Source organism: Miniopterus schreibersii, assembly GCF_964146895.1.
Source record: "Miniopterus schreibersii genome assembly, chromosome: 15".
Taxonomy (NCBI): Eukaryota; Metazoa; Chordata; class Mammalia; order Chiroptera; family Miniopteridae; genus Miniopterus; species Miniopterus schreibersii.
The window spans coordinates 47,081,161-47,099,114 of record NC_138115.1 but is presented as its reverse complement, the minus strand read 5'-3'; the positions used below and the strand labels follow the sequence as shown (position 1 = coordinate 47,099,114).

Here is a 17,954-nt window from a genome sequence, read left to right as displayed (position 1 = left end):
TCTACCTTTACCGCACGCAGGCTCTTCCCTGCTCACAAGTGCCTAAACCCAGAACACCAACAGCACAAGATAACACCTCCTTCTGCGGATAAAGCGCACTTTCTGGGTGAATTAAAACATACAATGTCACTGAAAGAAAGTAAAACTATAATCTAAAAATCGTTTTAAACAATCCATTTTAATTATCTAAATTATTTACAAATATGAAAACAAGGGCTCATCATTTTTAAGACATGGCATTTTAAAAACCAGCAAATGATGATACAATAATAATACATTAAAATATAATAAAAATGTTTTTCAGTATGTACTCCAAACTTTTTCTCCATGAGATAGCAGGCTCTAGACACAAGTGCCTAACATCAAGTTTTCCCAATTTCCTTCCATCATCCATTTGCAAGAAAAAAGGTTAATCGCCTTTTGTCTTCTAAGTTTCTCCCTACTGGGTCTTCCCAGGCAGAGGGCAGCTCCTGGGACTGAGCTGTTTGGCAACAGAAAAGGCCAAGCGTGAGGGGTGGACCAGGGAGGGGACCAGAGCAGCCTAGATGCAAATGCCAAGACAAAAGATGCCCAGGCCTTCCTGCTGAGGCTCACCCGTCTATCCTTGACTCCAAGATTGTGTGCCTAGTGCCACTTGGGGCCTCTGGGGTCATATCAAAATGGTCCCGTCCTTCCCAACAATAGAGAAAAAAGAGCCAAACCATTGTCCGGGCCTTTCCTTTCTGCACCGAACTTCAAACAAGTCCTACCCAGAAAACGAGCCCCAAAGAACTCTGGCCTAAGCAATCAGACCTTTCCTAAGTTACCTTCAGCAATCCACACGCTTCTCTTTGATGGTTCCCTTCCAACCTGATTCCTCTCCTCAGAGGTGCTGGGCTGGATGTGCTGCAGGGCTGAGTAAGGAGGGAAGGAGCAAGGTCCTCATCATTGGTCCCCTCTCTCCCTCTGTCTACCAGGAGAAGTTCTTAGCTGACCTGATAAGCTCTATTCCTTCTGCACAACTTCTCGAAGATGCACCTAATGGTGCTTCTTTAAACTTCTGGATACACCTTCTATTCCAGGTGTAGGGCTGCAGGGAGGGGTCATCACACTCGACATGATTCCTCCCACTTCAGCCACAAGAATCAGCAGACAGTGTTCCCTGTACTATTTTCTGCCTTCCCGAGGGTACCGGGGTGCTCATAACAAAGGGAGGGAACACCACGCTGGTTTCCCTTTCTTAAATGTGAAAAATACTACACAGTAAGCACTGTCATTCCCGTGCAAGCTTCATCTGCTAACTCAATTGCTACATAAGAGAAAATAAACCATAAATAAACCTATAGGCTACACAAATCCCTTTAACTTGATGACACCTCTAAAGTTTATGTTGAAGGTAAAAGAAAAGTTGGTCCCAATTACAGTCCCTTGGCCACAGGCGCCTGAACTCAGCCAGGGGATGGGAGATGCCACCAAGACCCTCGGCTCTGTCCAGCCTGGCACTGCGCAGGGAATGCGGCGGCCTTCAGGAATGACAATTATGAACCACGAGGATGAAAACACTGGTGAATTCACCCTTTTCTGGGTCTCTCCCTTCATCCCGTAAGAGTTTCCCTGTTCTCTTAGCACAGGCAGCCAGGAGGTCCGGGAAGCCTGACAAATAATAACCACAGGACGCCCGTGTCCAGGCCCCGAGCACAAAGCTTTTCAACCCAGCGGCACCCAGGACGTGGGCAGTTCCGTAAACTCAGGGTCACGCTTTCATGCTTGCTGGGACAGTGGGGGGGGGGTTAGAGGGGAGACCAGACCGAGTCGTTTCCCAGATTCACCTAGCGTCCTCTCTCTGGAAGAGCTTCCTGATATCTCTTAGGCTTGGTTTGGTCAAGGAGTATTGCTGACGCTTTTTAAAAACCCACTTTTGAACAAACACGCGAGCTGGAAAGGAACACAAACACCTTCATTCAAGTTAGAAAAGTACGAAGGCTGATGGAGTGTCGTCTACGATTCTGAGCACGCGCCAGGCTTTCTCCCAGGCGAATGCAGCAGCAGCTGAGAGACTCGTTCGCCCAGCCCAGCTCAGCTCAGTGTGGGACTCAAGGATCTGTCCCTGAGACACAGGGAGAGACCCACAGTAGGGGGAGGGGAGCTGATGTGCTGGGAGTGTTTGGGGGGGGGCGAGAATCCACTTCTTTTTAGCAGCCTTTCCTGCTCCCCCTTCGAGAGCCCCGCTGGGGCGTACCTCCAAGGTGACCCATTTGTTACAAAAGGAGGCCCCGGACTCTAGAAACCAGAATTTTGCCACGGGCATGCTGTCATCACCCACACGGACGAGCGGAAGCTACAGACAGAGCGCCACTACGGATGGTGCCCGGGACAGAGGTGAGGACGGCCCAGAGCTCTGCCTCCGGTACGGGTGCCGGGCTCACGGGACTTAGCTGGGTGCCCTCACCAGACCCCTCCTCGGCCTCCGCCTCCGCCTCCGCGGCCGCCGGCGGCTCCTGCATCTCTTCTGGGAAAGCCTGAGGCCGGCTCGGGTAACTTCTGCCGCCTGAGACAGTCACGCGTGCTCGGGACCTCTCACCTGAGGTCTCTGGGCGCTGCACTGGCGTGGAGGTAGCTAGGCCCCGGGGGGAAATGTGGTCACCTGTGTCGTCTTCCTCAAAGTCGTTAAGGCAGTACACTTCATCCACGTCGACATCCAGCGTCCGGAAGCCCTTGGTGACCACCCCGGGCCGGGGGTCCAGGATGCCCCCGAGGTGAGGCTGGGCCAGCTGCTGCCAGTGGTGAAGGGTGGCGGAACCTGCGGGAGGAAGGGCGGACAAGGGGCGGGGAAGAGAGAGGGTTAGGATGGACGTCCAAGCTGACGGCCGCTCGCCACCCTCCGGGCACCCGGCGGGACGTGAGCTCCGCGGTAGATGGACTCTGGCGGGGACACGGGGGGCACTGCCTCCCCCTCCTGCTCCACCACAGCAGCTAATACACACCATGCCCGTCGGAGGCACCAGCTTAAGGAATAAAAAATAATTTTTTTTTAAGTAAAATTCATGCCATACTGTGTGCCAAAGGTGTTTGGGACAAACGCTTAATTTTAAATCGACTGATGTCAACCCCCAAATCCAACACCACACCACTTCAGGAAAAGAGGGAATAAAATAAGCAAAACAGGCACAAGGTGGGGGCGGGTGGGGATGGGGGTGGGGGCAACGCGTCCTGATTCTATGTCACGTGCACACCGCTGGGAACAGGGGGACACAGCAGAGGCAGGCTGGGACAATGTCGAGCCAAGCCAGGGGCCTCAAGAAGAGAAAAGCAGAAAGGAAACTGCAGTAGCAGAGACGAGCAGTGGGCTAGCCCCGGCCTCCTTCACTTCGGTGCTCTGCATCTGCCAGCGACCTCGCCGCGCTCCAGGTTTAGGGATGGGGACCGGCCTACAGCGGGGTGACTGAAGGACACGGTAAGTCTTCACAGAGTCCTGAGGCAGAGGAGCCGATCTCCTGGGTGACACCGGACCCTGGGACTCAGGTGACATCACGCAAGGTCTGTAATAACACCAGCGTGTGTCCCTGAGGACCTGAGGGTGCCACAGGCGCTCACAAAGAGAAGTGTTCCAAGACCAAGTGCGCTTAGGACGCCTGGGTTAAGAGGTGTCTTTCTGGAGGACCATCTCGGGACCTTCAGTGCGCTGCTCGGTGCTGCGATTCTGCCCACAGCCCCCTTCCCCTTGGAGCACCAGCTACACCTCACGTGGCCCGGGAGGCTGGCATGCCAGCCTCACTCTCCAGGTGATGTTAACCACAGAAATAAATACTCTACACTCAGGACAGACTTTGAGAGGGTCTCGGGCACAGGAAAGCAAGATTCTTCAGCACACGTGGCCTCCCAGACGGTCACTGCTGATTTACCAGTGGTGTCCTCTTTTGGGTGGGCAAGGCCCCCCCCAGGCCGCTAGGCAGCCCCATCAGAAAGGGGAAGCCAGGGATGCCCAGAGCCAGTAGCTCAGGAAGGCAACCAGGCATCTGACCAAGAAGCAGGGAACCCTCGCTCATCAATCAGGGGCTCCTGACCCTCAGGGGTGCCCAGCGAGGGCACCGCCTCTCATCACAGCTGGAAAGTGACTTTCCTACGGGGCAATCTCAGCCAAGGAGCCGTGAAAGAATTTCGTAAATGGGCAATTTCAAATCTACTTAAGAGAGAGAAAAAATCGTCCCCACCGCCTGTCTTGTTTAGAAGACTTCCTGGACCCCTGCTTGCGTTCTGTCCAGTTTTAAGTATGCACAGTTCCATAGCAGCCTACTTAACTGGAATCTACTGAATATAAACAGAAAATAATATTTCTTCTCTTGCAGAAAAGAAATAACATTAAAAAAAAAAAGATGCCTATAATGACAGAGGACACCACACATCTGTTCTCTCACTAGGTGATAAGACACTTAGAGCAGCGGTTCTCAACTGGAGGTGATTCTGCCCCCCAGGGGACACTCGGTAATGTCTGGGGCATTTTTGGTTGTCACAGCTGTGGAGGAATACGGAATACTAACAGCATTTAATGGGTAAAGCCGGAGGTGCTGTTACCCATCCTACAACGCACAGGACAGCCCCCACGACAAAGGGCGATCTGGCCCCAATGCCAACGGTGCCGATGGGAAACCCTGACCTCTGGCTGTGGCTCTTCATTCTCAGATCCTTTGGGAATCTGAAGGCAGCCATGGACCCTCTCCCCAAAGGGATCTCACGTGTAAGCATCACCGTGCATGAATGGCCAGGGCTCCACACACGCGCTGAGACCTGTTGGCGGGATCCTGAGTCCCAGGTGCCGCAGCATCGTGGTTTATGAAGAGCTACGCGCACTGAGGCATGCCTGCGCGGCAGAGTTTACAGGTGTGACATCCACTCAGTCCTCAAACCAACCAATGAGGTTACGTATTATTGCCCATACTTCACATATGAGGGGACTGAGGCTCGATGAAGTGACGTGGCTTTGCAAAGTCACTGAATCAGTGGTGGCATCGCCAGGGTTTAGTGCTAAAGGCCAGGTTCTTTTAGTAATCTCCGGCCACCTCCCAAAACCCACGGATCTGAAAACAAGCAAGGACATCAGTGCTCCAGCCAGTGAGAAGCATAAACAGTGGTAGTAAGACTTCCAGGTGGGTGTCCAGGGCCCACCAGGAGACACACGTACTTCTGCTGATGGGATTTCTCATGCCCCCCACCCTGGGACCCCCATTCATAACCCACAATAGCCTCCTGTTCATGCGTTCGTTGGAGGCATGGGCACATTCCTGGCAACAAAAGCACATGGGGAGAAGCCTTCAACAGGAATAGGACCTCGCGCTCGGGACTGCACATACGGGCCTTAGAAGGGTGATGAGACATCCCCGGGTACAACGTGGCCACGGATCCTCTACCCCTGGAAGGGGCAGAATGGGAAAGTGGACACTGTCAAGGGCGGGCCCAATCCCACCGTGCTTCTGAAGGGGCCCGAGATGTTTGCAATGCACTGGGAAAGAACTCGGTGAGGCTGGGGGACGGGCCCAGAGTCCCTGCACCTCAATCCTCCTGTTCAACAGACCGTTCCTGCCCCCTCCGTGCCCCCGGCCAATGCACGAGCTCCAGAGAGAAAGGAGGCTACAAAGGGCCTGCTTTTGGAGTTAAAGAGGCTACAGAAGTGCATGGGGTTATTTGCGTTCCCTGACAATGCACAGCCGAGGAAACTGAGTGACATTACAAAGGAAAGATTATGCTGAAAGATGCGTGGACTTGGATTTTTCACCCCACGCCTCGGGCCTCCCTCACTCACAGAAGGACAGCTAGCTTTTACTGAGCACCAAGTGCCAGGCACTCTCCTGAGGTCTACATTTATTAACTCACTTAATTGTCACGGTAACACTGTTGTCCCCATTTCACAGATGAGGAAACTGAGCACAGGGAGGTAAAGTAACTCGACAGAGGCCGCACAGCCGGCAAGTGGCCAAGCGGCTCCAGTGCCCACCCCCTGAACCACACAGGCTGCCTCTCAGCCAGCGGCGAGGAGGCCTCTCATTTGTGAGTCTCAGGAACCAGGTCAGTAACCCACCCAAATGGCAGTTCTAAGAACCCATGGACGACGTTAAGTGAGGACTGGCTGTACCATTGGCTGCCTCCCACTACCACCCCCCCCCACCCCGTGACAATCAGGCTGTGGTCAGGCAACGGGGAGGGAAGAGAGGAACCTCCATGCTTCTCGTTGGCACCAAGATGAAATTCTATGAAACAAGGGCATGGACAGCACAGAAAACATACTTATGGGTCCCTGTCCCTCTGTCTGCCGTTCTTCCACACCCCACATCTAAAAAGTATTCACATCATTGGACAAGAAAAACAAATCCATTTATGTCAGAGGAGGGCCTGGGGCCTAAAAGTGAGAGCTAACCCTGCTGGGCAACGTACAGCTTAGAAGGGTATGCTTTCCCCCAATTACATATTACCTTGTTTATTTGGAAATACTACCCTGGCTGTAATTAATCAGAAAGGAAGAGCAAAATTCGGGGGGGGGGGGGGAATACCACCTAAATCATCTTTTCAATGCACATCTCTCTCTTCTAGTCTGAATGTTTTGCTGGCCCTCCACCCGCTCAGAGCACGGAGGTGAGCAGGAGGAACGGGGGGGGGGGGGCCCGACTATGACGACTGGAATTCTAAACGCCTGCCGGCCATGCAGCCGCCTCCAACAAGCAGGTGGCAAGACGAGTCAAACAGGTGGGGAGGCACCGATGGAGGACACGGATCGCCATCTGCTGTGATCCCAGCCAACGTGCTCCAGGGGCCTCCCCTCAGGTACATTTACCTGGGTCACTGGGGATCCCTGGAATCCTATCAGCTTCTTAGTGGGCCACTGGAAAGAGATGACGTAAGAACATGGCCCCAGCACAGTGCTGGTCCAGGTAGGTCTCAACCCTGGTAAGGCCGCCTTTAGACCTGAGCTGCTGGAACTTTGAGGAGCCTAAGTTTTAAGGAGCACCAGTTAGGTGCCGGGCGTAATACAAAACACATCACACTCACTCTTCTCTTCATCACAGTATCGTGTGGCAGATGTGAGCCCTATTTCACAAATAAGGGAAAGCGGTAACTTATCCAAGGCCACAGTCAGAGCTGCACCGAACCTGGTGTTGCGTAGATTTCCACGCCAGCAGTAAACCTTTGCAAAGTAAACATGGTAACACAAAACATAATTGTGGAGGGGAGGAAGAAATAAAATACTGGTTATATTTTAAACAACTAAAAAGTCCAAGAGCTGCAAAATGGAGCCAGAGGGACTTCAATTATGAGGATGCATCACAGGCCATAGTGATAAGAGACGACTTCTTAACAGTGATTTAGCCCTCTGGTGATCAGGGTACTACAGATGAAATTTATCTTGCAAATCTAAAAGGATTTCCTCCTAATCCATTAACATATCACAAAAATACTGCTACCTAAGTCACAAGATTAAAAGAAAAAAAGGGTCTATTGGTCATATTAAAAAAAAAAAATCTTCCTGCAATAACGATTGGAAAATGGATCCAAAAACATATTCTTAGATGAGCTAATGAAACACAAAGTCAAATATAGAAAGCAGACAAGATAGAGATGATAAATTCCAATGATCTTTGAGAAACAAAAGGGAAAAAAGAAAAGAAAGGCATAAAGTAAAATTGCAGAAATGGGAGATTTTATTGAAAGAAAAAACAGACATAATCATGGTTCAGAAAACAATCACCAAGCTTACAACTAAATAAACATGAAGAAAAAAAAAAAAATGAGCCGTCCCTTTTCTGAAATCTAAGGACCTAAATTATACAATTAAAAAATAATCATGAACAAAAGAATATAACCCACCCACTTCCTTCCTTTGGAGAATATGGAACCCAGCTTGTCCTGGGTCTTTAACAAGCACAACCTCATCTTATAGCAGGAATTCTCCACGGGGGAGACACTGCCCCCTAGGGGTTGAAGATGGGTTCTTGGGGGAGTGAAAAGAATCTACTCTTCTTAAGCACAGAGCATAGATATACATATAGTACATAAACAGTATATCTGTGGTATTCCATTTTCAGGGGGAATAAATATCTAAAACAGCTCCTTCAAGGGGGCAATAATTTTTTAAAAGTTGAGAAATACTGCCTTACAGAAATTCTGATTTGGCTTTAATACAGAATTCTAAAACACCTTCTCCAATTCACATAGGTTTCCAAACTCAAGGAGTAAAAAAATGAAAAATACAAACATGTGGTGGGGCAGTGGTAGGTAAAGGCAGGCATCCTATAACGCCAGAGGGAGAAGAAAGAAAAAGAGGTACATGTTTCCATGAGCTTCAATATCTGGGGTGTCCCTGGCAGTAGAAAGGGAACTCCCCCTGGAAAAGGAGGGATTAAGAAGGCATAGAACTCACTGGCCTCCACAGCCACCCCCGGCCTGGCCCCCAAATAGTGGGGGTCTGGGAGCCTTGCTCAGAACGCGGCATAGGAAGGAAGCCACACTCCTCATCTGAAGATCCAAGCAGAACAAGTGAGCTGACAGACTGTGAAGACAAACTGCAAATCCCTTTCATGTGGTTACTGAGAAAACCTACAGCGTTGGCTTTGCACCCCTCCCTCCCTGACACCAAAATTTCTGAGAAGTCAGAGCATTAATTCCTGGGCAGGGCCTAAGGAATTTCTGAGTACGTGAGCAGTGCCTCTGGCCCTCGAAAAGATTTGTACTTCTAAGGACCTAAATGCAAGAGAGAGCTAGAAAGCCAACGCCTGTCCGCATGTTCTTTCCCTTGGCTTCCTGGCCGAGGTTAGTGGCGGGTGCCCGTGTTTCCAAACCTGCAGGGGGAGCTGGGGGCCTAGGCAGAGCCCCTCAGCGGAACTCAAACCAGCAGCACGGGTGGCTATCCCTGAAGAAAAAGGAGTAGGTGTGACAGACACTCCCTGCAGGCTGGTGGTGGATCAGAGCCCACAGGGAGTCACCGAGGAGGGCAGAGAGGGGCCGGGGGCCCTGGTGATCACCTTCCAGCGGCTTCACGATCTGGAGTTTCTCGGGCAGGTAGGAGCGGCTGCTGAAGGACATGCCCGAGAAGCCGGTGAACTCGGAGAAGCGGGAGTGCGTGCCCAGGGACATGATGCTCTCCGTGGGAGTGAGGGAGCCGCTGAGCAGCTCGCCCTTCTCCGCCAGCTCCCTGAGCTTCCTCTCCTGCTCCTCCTCGAAGAACCTCCTCTCCGACAAGTAGTTTTCCCGCCGGAGGGACAGCCTCCTCAGCGCTGTCTCCAGGTCGTGGGAGCCTGGGGTGCCCGGTGTACCCGGCTTCTTACTCTGCTCATTTCTGAAAGAAGGGGGGACAGGGTGAGTGTGGAACACCCAGCAGGGGGCGCTGTAGAACACACAATGAGGCCTTGCTGCTGAATGTCCAGGGGTGGCTACAGGGTTTTCTAAGGAAACCAAGACAAGCCACTGAGACGTAGGCAAATATGGGTAAACAAATGCCTATTCTGAAGAACTAATTCCCTCTGTTGGTTTGTTTTTTGGGGGAGGGGGTTGAGGGGGAGGAGAGGGAAGAAAGCACTCAGGCAGAACGAAAATTTGCACACACGACGTAAAATCCAGTCCCTATAAACACCTCCCTTAGAAAGATGCCTTCTTCAGCTGCGGTTCCTAGTTACAGGAAGGGCAGCAGGCTCAAGGGATGCTTCACTATCTTCTTGAATTTAAGGAGCTGAATGCTCCAAACTTCTGGTCAAGCAGTTTTCCAATGGTCTAACCCCATTGGTCAGAAAAACCATTTTTTATTAAGTCTCAGGAAAAGTGTACACAAAGTAGACAATGTTGGGGGTTGCTTGAAAGGGCTTCAGGATGGAGAGGGAACAAGCACTGCTGAGGAAGGCCCACCGCAGGGACACTCAGTGTGGCGGACACCTGTGGGGTACCCTGCACCCCACCTTCTGAAGCAAACCCGATTCTGGTCACAAGATAGAGCCTGAGGCCTCCTCAACCTTTCAAACATCCCAGCCACAGAAGGGTTCATGAAAAAAAGTCTATCCTGTAGCCTTGACAGTGAAGATTAACAGAAACATTCACTTCTCCTTCCCTTCAGGATTTTGCAGAAAAGCAGACTTCCTGCTGCACCCTGTAATACCTCTTTAAACTGGTTACAATATCAGTATCAAGGATAAGACTGGCCTCAGAGGGTTGGTGAAACACATTTGAGAACTGAAGGGTCTGTATTTTTCAGGCAATTCTTACTGGTCTCCCTCTTCTGCTTACTGAACCTGTGTTCAATCCACACCACCTCTCTCCGAAACAGAAAGGTAAAAACTCCTGGCTGGCTCACCCCAGGTTTGTTGACTCTGCTTCCAGGATGATGCTGTTGGTCTTGTTGTCCAGGACGACGTTGCCAACGTCGCTGCCGTAGAAGCTGGACCGGGGGGTGCTGACGCAGCTGGACAGGAGGGAGTTCATGGCCGAGGACTGGTTGGAGCCAGGGATGTTCATGGGGGAGGGCGTCAGAGACCTCTGCTTGACGACCTGGTTGATGTTTCTCACGGTCTCGAAGACGCGCTTCTGGTGACTGGGGAGAATGTACATTATCATCCATGAATAAGCAAGTGTAGGAATGGCCCTGGAGTTAAACCCTCCAAAAACTGTCAACTGAGAAGCCAAAAAGGTAGCTAGCCCACGTGAGTGCCCAAGCAACCTGCCATCCTGTGCCTTCCATGTGTTTCTCAGGGTGTTGGTCAGAATTCAAGAGACTCGCCAACTCCTGAATTCAGGGCTTGTGCCCTAAAGGGGATGCCAGCAGGAGTGATACTGCTTTAAAATACCTCTCTTAAGCTTGACCTACAAATAAAAAGTACTTAAGTAGTGCTCTGTTTCCCAGCTAGCTTTCATTTTTCATGGTAGTCACTAGAATATAAACTCCAGGAGGGCAGTGTTCACTGCTCAGCACATAAAAGGGCTCAGAAAATACTTATAGATCGAGTACTTCTTGATTGTTCATATAGTTACATGCTGCTCAACGAATTTTGAAAAATGTGTTGTGCTCGGCCGGGCGTGGCTCAGCGGTTGAGCGTCGACCTAGGATCCAGGCGATCGGGGTTCGGTTCCCGGTCGGGGCACATGCCCGGGTTGGGGGCTGCCGATCAATGACTCTCTCATCATTGATGTTTCTATCTCTCTCTCTCCCTCTCCTTTCCTCTCTCTGAAATCAATAAAGATATATAAAAAAAAAATAAAGTTTAAAAAAAAAGAAAAAAAAAGAAAAATCTGTCGTTATGCAACTTTGTCACTCTGTGAACATCACAGAGTGCACTTACACAAACCTAGATGGTAGAGCCTATTGCTCCTAGGCTACAGACACAGCATGCTATGAGATTAAAATCAAGCACAAGAGAAAAATGCAATCAAGAGATACAGTAAACCTGGGGTATATGAGGCTGCTGCCGGCATTACATGGCATACTGTTTTACAGCAAACTTTTTTTAAAATAGGAAGAGCACACTCTAAAAAATGATAAAAAGTATAATAAATACATAAACCAGTAACCTAGTCATCTATTTTCACTATCAAGTATCACATACTGTACAGAATTGTATGTGATACACTTTCTACGACTGGCAGCGCAGTCGGCCTGTTTACACCAGCATCAGCACAAGCGTAATGCACTGTGTTATATTATGACAGCTATGATGTCACTAGGGGGTAGGAATTTTCAGCATTATAATCTTATGGGACCACTGTCATATGTGTGGTCCATCATTGACCGAAATGTCGTTACGCGGCACATGACTGTGTATAATAAAACCAAGACTTAAAGTTAGTCTTAAACTTCTGAGACGATAAACGCCAGATTAGTCTGTTTTTAGAAATTGCTCATTTCTACGAGCAGAGCCACAAATTTTGACGCTCATTTGTTCCTTTTTAAGAAGGAAAAGGCACGTGTCTGTAAAGGACACTTCTTTCTGGGATGGGGCTTCACACAGCACCGAGGCCCAGGGACAATGGTCACTCCCAGGCTCCCTCTTGGTTCTATCTAGGAGGATTTGGTACACAGAAATTGCAATGAAATCGGATCCACAGGTTCCTCATGAACACTCCAGGGCAGGCCAACCTCAAGGTCTCAAATAGGAAGAAAGATGGCAGAAGCCAGCCCTAAACAGAGCCAGAGGGAAATGGACACCTTGCTCACACCCCCGAAGAGCCTTCTGTATCTCACATTCTTTTTTTTCTCCCTAAAAGATATTAAAATTTTTTTATATGTTTTTCACTGAGAGGAAAGATTAAAAATGAATGGTGGTATCAAGATGGGTTTGTGTTAAGAGAGATGGAAAATACATCTCTTCTCTCCCAACTTCCTAGAAGTTCATAAATATATTTAAAAACAAGAGGAGCTGGGGGATATTGTCAGCTGTGTTCTCTTATTTCCCTTAGTCTGTGGAAGGACCACAGTGATCACTGTTGATGCCTGAGGCCCAAACATTGCTTGTTTTGATCCCCACGGGTCACCACGAGGTCTCTCTAGGAAGCTCAGAAATAAGGCCATACGCGATGTCTGGTGACTCGGGCTCTTCCAACTGTAGCTCCTTCCGCATTGTCCCCTCGATCTCGGCTGCCAAGGAGTCCTGGGAGAAGCCAGAAGACACACAAGTGAGCAGCAACTCAAACGCTCTACATCTAAAAGAGGCATGTGCTCAGGCTAGCCACAGAAGGGTACCACTGAGGCCTCAAAGCCCGCAGACTTCCCACAACACAAAGTTGACAGCATTTGCCATTGTCAGAGAGCCTGGCTGAGCAACCCCCAGGCAGGTCTGAATGCGGCAGGATCTGAGTGTAGATAAAGCCCCTTCGCTTCCCGTGGCTAAGGGTCTGAAAGCAAATCCTATGTTCCCCTGGCCAAACCACGGAACCACAACTGTGGCCACAGGAGAGGCGGAGAACTTTCGGTGGGAGAAAGGACTGTGTTCAGAATGACACTGATGGGCAAATTTCCACAGACCACCAAGCTTATGAATAAATAGTCAGGTGACGTCATGGCCCACAGGGGCCACACTGAGCTATTTTCCTCCCAGTCTGGGGGGGCTGCTAACTGCCTGCCGCTTCTCACTGTGTGAAGTAGAGCCTAACAGACAATCCCACATACGAATACAGATATATGCCAATAGCACCAGGTTGGGCAGAGCAGGTCCTAGAGGAGGTCACCCAAGGTAGGACAACCTTATGGGGAGCTGTGCTAACCAACAGAACTTCCTGCAATGTTCTCTTTCTGTCTAACATGGGGGGCACGAGCCACCCAGGGCCACTGGGCCCTTGACTGCATTTAACTTCAATTGATTGACATTAAATTGATTTAAATACCTTTAATGCATCATGCACTTTAAAAATAGACATCTTCAAAAACAGAGCTGTGCCATCAGCTACAGAAAAAGACAAACAAAAGCTTCATCTCAGCAAATACAAAAGCTGAGGCTCTCTCCAAAATAATCCCAACTGCAGATTTTCAATTCCACTTTCCTCAGGTAATGGGTTAAATATGAAAAGTACAGGTCTGTCCTGGAGCGTGTGGGGAATGCAGTGGAGTGAGTCTTAGTTGCACGGGGCCTGGGAGACCACCTCGCCCAGGTGAGAAGCCAGGAAAGAGGGAAACCGAGGCAAGAAGTGTGCAAAGGTATGCAGGCCAGTCTGTGAGCAGAGTGTGGTCAGCTCTAGGTTGAGGAATTGGGGGACAGAATGTTCTTTACTGGGATTCCTGGAATCACTGGTCGCCAATCTGCTCCTTGGGATGCTATGTTCTGTGCCTTCTTTTTGGTTTCATTAGATTTCAGTCAAGTTGAAAGCAACAAAGAAAAAGAGATCACGATTTAGGAAAAGTGGACCAGACAACAAGGGCTGGGGTGAAGGTAAAGAGCCCCGAGGAAAAGCTAAATTCAGAAGGGACCGAGCTCCACAACATTTACACAGCCATCCACTCCCATCTTATTCAGGGGACTTTCTCTCAAAAGTTCTCTCCTCGGAGAATCTGGTATTTCATCAAACTATGGAAACAGAGCCCAAATATAAAAGCTCTGGGTAGTTTGTCCTGCAGTGTGTCCATCGCACCATCCAAATCTGATATCTATTCAGCATCTCCAATTTAGGTGCAGGGTCATAGAGAAAGGGAAGGAGGGAACCGGCAAGCAGACAAGGTGCTCACCTCCCAGGGCTGTGGTCTGACCGAGGATCAAAGGAGTGGGCTCCCCTGGTTTGCAGGGACATGACCAGCCAGGGTCACCGCCAACAACTAGAGGGAGAGTTAGCCTCCTGGAAAACCCCTTCCCAGCCTTGTTCTTGAAACCCAAACAGGAAACAAGTCAGACTGGGGCTCAACAAAAGACTGCGGGGAAATAATATGAAAAATATAAAAATGCCACAGCTCGCAGAGAGAGAAACCCTTTTTCAGGTCACAGGTACTGAACGGCACCAGGAGAATGACTAATAAGCCTGCAAAGAGCCAGCAGCACCACGCGGGCAATCGGGGAATTCTGGAATGCACTCGTGCGGCCCAAGTAGCACCTGCTTGCTTAAGGTCAGAAAAAATAATGTATAAATAGCATCTTCCCAATAGCTGAGGTTCCAACTGAAAACAGATGCAGAGGGATGGATAACAGTCAATCTGTCTCACATAGCTAAGAGGCCAGTGGCTGGACGCAGGAGCCCGCAGCTCGAACCCGGATCCAGGCTGTGAAATGAGAGGCCGCCCACACAGACGCAAGCCCAGCCCCGCCTCTGGGTGGGAAGGGGGCTGCGGGGCCGCAGGGGACGCACCATGGGGAACAGGCCGAGCGAGTGGTAGCGCCGGGACGTGGTGTTGGGCACGGTCTTGTTCCGGAGGTTCTTGAGCTCCTCCTGCGCCTCGTGGAGCATCTCCATGCACTCAGCATACTTGTCCTCCAGCTCGCGCAGCTGCAGGGGGCAGGGACACGTCTCGTGAACACTGGGGACATGCCGCTACACCCGCACGGCCAGAAAGACCCGGGCACACTCACAGAGAATCCTCAGAGTTGTGGTTTTTTTTTTTACGTGGAACACACAGACTCAGAAATCTCCCAAAACTCTAACCAGGGGCAACTGAGATTAAGCACATCTTTAACCTGGGAGAGTGAATCGTGACACCCTCGTCTCCAGGGTGACTTTGAATGGGCTCCCATCATGTGGTGTGCTCTGTGTCATCTCTCACTGGACCATTTGTCGAGCGCCCATGCACACCTGGCCCCGGGGACGGAGGTGTCCAGGAGGGTGTAGAGCCCACCTCCCAGGTGCTCACAACCAGTAACTACATCAGCGGGAATCAGCGTAGGACTAAAAATGACCTTCAAGTCAATAAAAAAATGGTTGTTGAGGAGAGGCCGATGCCACCTAACTGGCATTGAGGCCCCGATGAAATGAGGGGAGCCGCTTACCTCGGCCGTGAGCTGCCTCTGGGCATCCTTCGCGGCCCCCAGGTGCTGGACCAGCTCCTCATTTTCAACTGCGCACTGAAACGGCACCGGGCGGTCAGCTTCTCTCAGGACACCCAGAAAGGCCCGACTGTCCCCGCTAATGACTGATCCGTGGGGATCCTACACTTCTACAGTGACTTTTATCTTACGGTGGAGGAAATTTCCGTCTGTTATGTAATTTTGAAGGCCGTCTTCCCTCTCTCCATATGCATTCTCTGTGGCCCACCCTTACCCCACCCCATAGTCGGCTGCTGCCCGGATGCGCTTCACTCCCAGGCTTCCAGCAAAGGCCAAACATGAAAACCAAACTGTCTTCTGGCTGCTTCATCTTATATCTAAAGGGGGCGCTGTTCAGCTGCAGAACATACCAGATGCTGGTGTAAAACCAAATACGAGACTAGATGATTCATAAGTTAAATTCCCAAACTCCTGGTCTATGGCACCTTTCTTAGTGAATCCTATTAATTTAAAGGTATTCTTAGGAGGAAAGTGGTGATAAATAGTATACTGTTGAATCCACTAAGCCTTTTCTCCAAAGGGCAGCTACTCCTAAACTATGAAACTAAAGGATGCTGTCTCCTAGGGTAGACACCCCTTCTCGATCTCAGCGTGGCCCCCCTATGTCGGCCAGAGAACCAGCAGCCTTACAGCTTTGGCCTTCTTCTGCAGGTCGACGATCTGAGACAGCAGGTGCGTGATCTCCTCCTGCTGGCGGGCAGCATCTTCGGTCTTCTTGGCCAGTTCCTCTGAGATGCTGGCAATCTGCACGTTGGCATCCCCTTAGACCAGGAAACAACAATCACAGGCTGAGTCAGCAAACCCCACAGGCACACCACGAGAGAACGGTCTCTTTGTGGTTTGTACAAGAAAAAGCACCTCTATTACTAGACAGGGTTGGGGGTGGAGGGGTGGAGAGCTAAGAGGCCACATGAAGATGGAACTCAGAGCACCCAGTTTTGCTCTACGGTGAAGCAAAGCAGAGCGTCTTCCTCTGGCTCTGTCCAACGTGAGGAGGAACCTGGCCCCCGGCTGTGGTTCCCCAAGCTCAGGGTGAGGGCCCAACCCCCTGAGCAAGGCTGCCTCCCCAGAGGAGACCAGGCAGGCCTTGGGAGCCAGCCAGGAGGTGCCACACCAACAAAAAGGTGCGTCTGACTGAAGGCCATTTTCCACCCATGAACAAATCCATACATTACCAGGGACTCCCGCTGGCCCTGTTCTAGAAAGGAAATACGGCCGTGCATGACACAATCCCCGTGGGCGTTTCCCACCGACGTTCGGAGCCATAACTCATTTTACTAGATCTGAATAGAGGGTGTGTTTCATTTACTTAGTATTTTGCTGAAACTCGAAATAGCCTGTGTATCGCTTTGCCTAATCTTAACTTGTAAACTTATAATGGAGAGGGTACAAAGAACTAGTCTCAACTTTCACAAATCAGATGACTAGAAAACAGCTTTTTGTACATTTTCAATACGGGGCTCTGAAGCTACACCTAACTAAGGCATTAAATAATCCCAACAGTCCAGTAGGAAGCAAAATTAAAAGTAAATACCCATCTCAGCAAGAAACTGAGACAATGTATGACTGACAACCTGGGCTCCAATTTCTCACAAATCGGAGTGAGGGGTGCCACACACGATCAGGGAGACCTCTAGTTTTAAGGAAAATGCTACTGAGCGCCGGCTGGCAGGGAAACTGCACTTCATCAGGGGATGCGAATCTGTCTGCTCATAATGATGGCAGGTGCAGAAAGTAAAAAGAGGAACAGGAGTGGGGCATGGGCCAAGGACATACTCAGCTCCTTCACACAGTCATTGACCAGCTGCTGCTCCTTCTCTTCGTAGGTGATGGTCTCTGTCTTCAGCTGGCAGGCCTGTGGACAAGACCAGGTGAGAGGTCCCATATTCACGCCTGGATGGCTGGGGCAGGCAAGGCTGGGGCATGGAGCAAGGGCTCACCTGGTTCTGGGAAGTCACCCTTCAGCATTTCCCCACCTGTCACCCACTGCACCCTCAAATACAGAAAGCCAATCTGAATCCCCAGCTTAGTGGATGAATCTCAGATTTCCAAAGCTGGAATATGTACCGCTAGAGGGTGCCACACAAAGCCTTGCGCACAAGAGCTATACACCCCGCTTCACTAAAACTCTGTGAGAGCCATCCTCGTGTCCAATCTGTCTGTTCATTTGTGTCTGTCCTGGCTGCACCGTACCTCTGGCTAGAGAGCATAAGCGCACTGACACCCAAGACAGAAAGTTCTAAATTTGCATGAATCAGTGTTTCTAGATGGGGACAGGGGTGGGGGGAAACAGTGTGGGGTTTGGAGTCAGGGAAACTTGCAAATCCTGGCTTTGTCGCTCACTAACATGCACAACCTTGGGAAGTCAAAGCACCTAGCAGCCTGGGTCGCGGGCTTCCCACTGGAAGTCACCAGCTTCCAGCTTTGTTGTGAAGATTTAAAAAAATGATGCAGGCAAAGTCCCCAACACACAGGCCAGTCGATCAGAGA

The 17,954-nt window shown here is 50.4% G+C and overlaps 1 protein-coding gene across 9 annotated transcripts in view; it reads right to left on the bottom strand.

Annotated features, from left to right (window-relative positions):
* Positions 1 to 17,954, bottom strand: part of TRAK1 (trafficking kinesin protein 1) — a gene marked incomplete at its 5' end in the record, with an annotated part of 120,840 nt that overhangs the window by 9,335 nt on the left and 93,551 nt on the right. For 3 of the 9 annotated variants that reach the window (XM_081159466.1, XM_081159471.1, XM_081159473.1), the window contains 8 exons: positions 2,561 to 2,779; positions 8,988 to 9,301; positions 10,307 to 10,543; positions 12,517 to 12,593; positions 14,773 to 14,910; positions 15,408 to 15,482; positions 16,095 to 16,225; positions 17,241 to 17,319. In XM_081159466.1, coding sequence (XP_081015592.1) covers positions 2,561 to 2,779; positions 8,988 to 9,301; positions 10,307 to 10,543; positions 12,517 to 12,593; positions 14,773 to 14,910; positions 15,408 to 15,482; positions 16,095 to 16,225; positions 17,241 to 17,319 — 1,270 coding nt within the window. Of the gene's footprint in view, positions 1 to 2,428; positions 2,780 to 7,645; positions 9,302 to 10,306; positions 10,544 to 12,516; positions 12,594 to 14,772; positions 14,911 to 15,407; positions 15,483 to 16,094; positions 16,226 to 17,240; positions 17,320 to 17,954 lie in introns of those variants that run through there. The other 6 variants (XM_081159465.1, XM_081159470.1, XM_081159467.1 and 3 more) reach the window with 3 other exon arrangements.